The sequence below is a fragment of the Apteryx rowi genome, unplaced genomic scaffold, assembly GCF_003343035.1.
Source record: "Apteryx rowi isolate R43461 unplaced genomic scaffold, aptRow1 scaffold_442, whole genome shotgun sequence".
Classification (NCBI taxonomy): domain Eukaryota; kingdom Metazoa; phylum Chordata; class Aves; order Apterygiformes; family Apterygidae; genus Apteryx; species Apteryx rowi.
In genome coordinates this window covers 270314-274792 of record NW_020450697.1, presented here as the reverse complement: position 1 = coordinate 274792, position 4479 = coordinate 270314, and the positions used below count along the sequence as shown (strand labels likewise).

The window sequence follows — 4479 nt, the reverse complement described above, 5'->3', positions numbered from 1 at the left end:
GTTTCTCCCATTCAGGTCCCTGATGGGAGTAGACGGAGCAAGTGGCTGATGTAGTCCCAAGCGTGGCGATCAGCCCCGGCATGGCTCGTACTTGTCACCATCTACTGTTGTGTAGAAYTGGAATGTGTATTGGAATACTTTCGTTCTTCCCTCCTGCTAATGTGAATTGTCTTTGCTTTATTATGCCATACAGCTGCTTTCGGTAAATAATTTAAATTATATTATGATGGTAATTACATAATTTCTTGACTATGTAGGTAACTGCAGACTGTTTTTGTTGTGTGCTAACATTTAGTTCACAGTAGGTCTATATCTATATCTGTCACATACAGATGGAAATACATTTACTGTTAATAGGAACCTTTTACGGTACAGATCCACAGCAAAGTATTCTCTAAGGGCTATGTTCATAATACCTAAGTCAGGTATGATGCGCATTATGGCACTGGAGATCAAGATGGAAATTGGTCATTCAGGATTTTCAGACCTTACTTTCCTCTACAGTAAGTAGAGAAAATTAGCACTGATGCATCACAGTAGCTTGGTCTAAACAACCATAATGATCCAGGTCWTAATTTTTCTGAATCCTGTGAATTTCTTTGAGTAAAGACAGTCTATCTTCCTAACAAGAGATCCTCTTCCAGAAAAAAATAAACACTTTCTTCCAGGCACCACTCATTCTCCGTTGTCTGTTCCGGGCCTGCACATGGCCAGGACACAGTGGATATGTGCCACCAGCTGGCAGGACCTTGTTCTGGCTGAGCCTCAGAGATCCACATCCATTACATGGTTGGTTGTCCCAGGAAAGGCAACTGGAAAGGAAAGGTCCTTTAATAAATAATAATAGTGAAGGTGTCTTAAACATCAGCTCTTGAGTACACACTTCCCAGAAGAATGAGATGGACAATTTCAGTGTAACTGGATAATATGAGACTCATATAAGACTGCTAAAAAAGGTAAGTAAATTTGYGTAGGATTGTTTAATACCAACAGAGCACATAAATCTTGCCAATAATCAGCCCTAATTTTAATTACAGTGAAGCAAGTKTTATAGAGAAAGTATTTTGTTAGAGCAAATGATCTATCTGGGAAAAAAATGACAGGCTTTTTGGTTCACAAGCTCTTCTGTACATATGAAATGGGAGAAACAGATTTCAAGCTTTGGTTTCTATTTAATGAATTCAAATTAGTGGTTGGTTAGACCAGACGCAAATATTTATTTCATTTTCAAATAACAAATATTGTGAGAGGAACTATTAAGTCGGGAGTAAGCTAACATTTCCTAGTCTTGGTTAAATGCTTTTAAAATGTCTCTATAAAATACAGGAAGAGTGAGGGCTTCATTTTCTTGCTAATGTTATGTTTTCAGTGTAGGCAAGATAAGAAGAACTCTTTTTATTCTTGCCCAAACTACTCATGCAACAAAACTCTTATCTTAAAAAGACATTGACAGGAACAGTTAACACACAGTATAATTAAAGCAATAAATTAATTACCAGGCTTCCCTGGTGACTATTAAACACTTGAGGCAAAAGAGCTGTCTTTTGCTCCTTGTTGAAGGATTATTACTGTTTAGTTTGAGCATTAGCTTGAACAATTTAGGACACTTTCTCCGGTGCCAGTGCATCGACACAAAATGCTTAATATTTATAGGCATGCAAAAGTTGTTCAAGCAGTTTTGCTAACATATATGTTACTCGATAGTTGTGACATTCTCTAACACATTCTTTACGTTTCTGGGTAATTTTGGTGGCTGCCAGCAAGCTCCTTCGGAGATGGRCACAGACATCAGCCATCGAAACAATGTGATAGCAGGAAAATGCCTTCAAGCCCTCGCCCTGCGCTGCCGGAGGCTCCAGGAGCCGTTCGGTTGGAGTCGGAGGCTCTCCTGGGTGCCGGCGAGGTGGTGAGCTCAGCGCTTGTGTCATCGGTCCTCCCGCGGGAAGCAGCGCGGAGCCCTGTGCCATCTCCGGCCTTACCGCGAGCCCTCGCGCCGCGCAACAGCACAAAAGCTGGCTTCGGGTAAGTTATTTGGGGAGCAGGTAGCGAAAATACCCGTGAGATTTGAAAGGTAAAATAAACTAGCAAAATGAGTAGCAATGTATCGGGACGTATGGATTCCAGCGGCCTACAGGAAATAGCCAGGTTATATATTGTGACTGGAAGAAGCATGAGTCAGACCAAACTGGTTCCCAAAAAGGAATGTGTTTTGCCRTATTAATCAGCAAACTTCCCACTAAGGCAATTGCTAACAACATCTGACCTGAGAAGTGATGTAATGCCAAATGCTAATTAAGACTTAATATCTGATTGCCAAAGCCCATAGGTCTCTCCTGTTACACCCAGAAGATAGGAGGAAACTGAATTAACAGGCAGAAACAGCGTTAGCTGGGGAGAAAAAAGGACAGCATTTCAGTGATCTTCTGAAAAGCGAGCTCTGTGAAAAAGGCACTTCTTCAAATCAGTGTTGTGTGTACTTGTGTTTGCAGCATTATCTTTCACTTCAAGCCTCTGCGGTTGAAAGAAAAAGGAAAGGTTTGCTCCCTTCATTTTCTCCTCCTCTAAAGATCCAACCATACGCTCCTATCATAAAATATATTTCAGTGTGGTTCCCTGCGTCTCATAATGCAGTAAGATTCTCACAGTTCATGAGCATCTCTAAGTTGTTAGTATAACTTGTCCAGATTTCTTTTAAATACGACTTTAGTTTGCAGTACAAGATTTTTATTTTTTATACTCCTTTCTTCCCTATTTGAAAGCCCCTTAAAACACAGAACTAAAGCACATAAGTAAATTTGGAATTATACCATTTGCCCTAATTATATATATTTGGTGTTAGACGAGATCTCAGTGGAGAAAAATCCACATCACAGAAGTTATCAGTTGTTTCTTTTTAGACTATCAGACGTCTAATAGATCCCTATGTCAAATCTAGTAAAATGAGATTTTGCCAAATGAATACCTGCGCTACATTTCCCTGAAGGAAAGGAAGGGTCCTGACGGCACGGCCCTCCCAGATAGCATCCTGCTGCGACTTTCCAGAGCATGCCGGGACACAGCAGGAAAGGGGAAGCAAGGGGGGGAGAGCCCGCACCGTGCCATGGTGCTGTTGTCCTGAGAAACCCCTATTGTCCCCCTCCAGCGATGACCATGGTTATCACGTCTGAAATACAAAAATAGAAATCGCTGCTGCTTTTCGACTGAAACAGCCGCCATGCAGACAGAGAGCAAGTGATGCAGGTGAATTGCTGGTTATATTTTCGATAGAGAAATAATAATTTTTAAGCCTCTTTCACAACGTGTACAAAGTTTCTCTCTGTTGTATACAACAGGGTTTGGTCCAGACCCCAGAATTTGCAAATAAGCTTAATGCCTTACTCATGAAAACTCATAACTGAGTTTTGAGGGACAGCCTATACCAAAATATCCATTTTTTGGTTTTCTTTTTAATGAGTTTGTGTCTGTAACTGATTTTCTTTTAATTAAGGTACAACTCAGACATTTGAATAACAACATTAAATTGTTGCCTAATTGAGCAAGTTCTAAGAGCTGAGAGTTGACCTACGTATCGTACGCAAAAGCGACGAGCATTGCAGGAGCTGAATCAAAACAGGATGCGGCAATCAGGAACGACGAATCCAAGGGCAAGACTGAGCCTCTGACCTAAATGAGCGGGTTCGTTAGCCTCCTCTGCCACRTGCTTGTCGCACGCGTTAAGGGCTCAGGTTAGTCCCTCGGAAGAAACTGTCTAGCAGTCGCTAAGACCTCAAAGGTCTCGGCCATTTGGGGGACTTGGGCTGTTCCCCCTTCGTTTGGGGCAGGTATACGCACCGCCTATAGAAAGGTATACGCACTGCCTATAGAAATAGCGTTGTGTCGTGGCGAGTGGCTGATGTGGCAGCTTAGGAGACATTGCACAGAGCCTATTTTTGCGTCCGTCGGCAGGGCTGGAGCACACGTTTGGTGCCCTGATAGCGCGGMTGTGGCAGCCTACTGATACCTGGGGTGTCGGATAAGAGCGTTATTTTATAAGTCACCTGAAACCGTCCTCCCCATAAAAAAGAGGTGTGCAGACGCCACCCTATTTCCCTGCTTGGCTCTAACAGTCAAGCTGCAAAGCACTAAAATCTTAAGCCCTGCAAAGATTTCCCGCAGCGGGGTTTGCAAACAGTTTTGTACRTAGCTTCCAAGCTACGTCGATCTGCGTTTTGCTCCGCTTTCCTTCAGCGCTAAGAGAAAATGAAGCGACCAGACTGGAGCCCGCGTTCCTCGGCTGCAGGGTAGGGCTGAAAATGTGAAATATCGCAGCCCGCCTCAACGCTTTCGGCCTCTGGCCCCGCTCGCTCGGTGAAGCCGGACTTGGATGCCGGGCCCTGCCTTTCTGGTGTTTGCTCAGCAAACGGGGAAGCAAAGCGAGCCCGACTTTGCCCTGCGGGCACTTAGCGTCTGCAGGGAGCCGAGAGAGGAGCGGCACATCCC

At 43.6% G+C, this 4479-nt stretch overlaps 1 protein-coding gene across 1 annotated transcript in view; it reads left to right on the top strand.

The window, feature by feature from the left end:
• The first annotated feature begins 439 nt into the window (after positions 1-439).
• The window catches only part of CCDC68 (coiled-coil domain containing 68), a 24989-nt gene continuing 20949 nt past the window's right edge, over positions 440-4479 (top strand). The window contains exon 1 of the mRNA XM_026076925.1: positions 440-503. Coding sequence (XP_025932710.1) covers positions 440-503 — 64 coding nt within the window. The remainder of the gene's footprint in view (positions 504-4479) is intronic.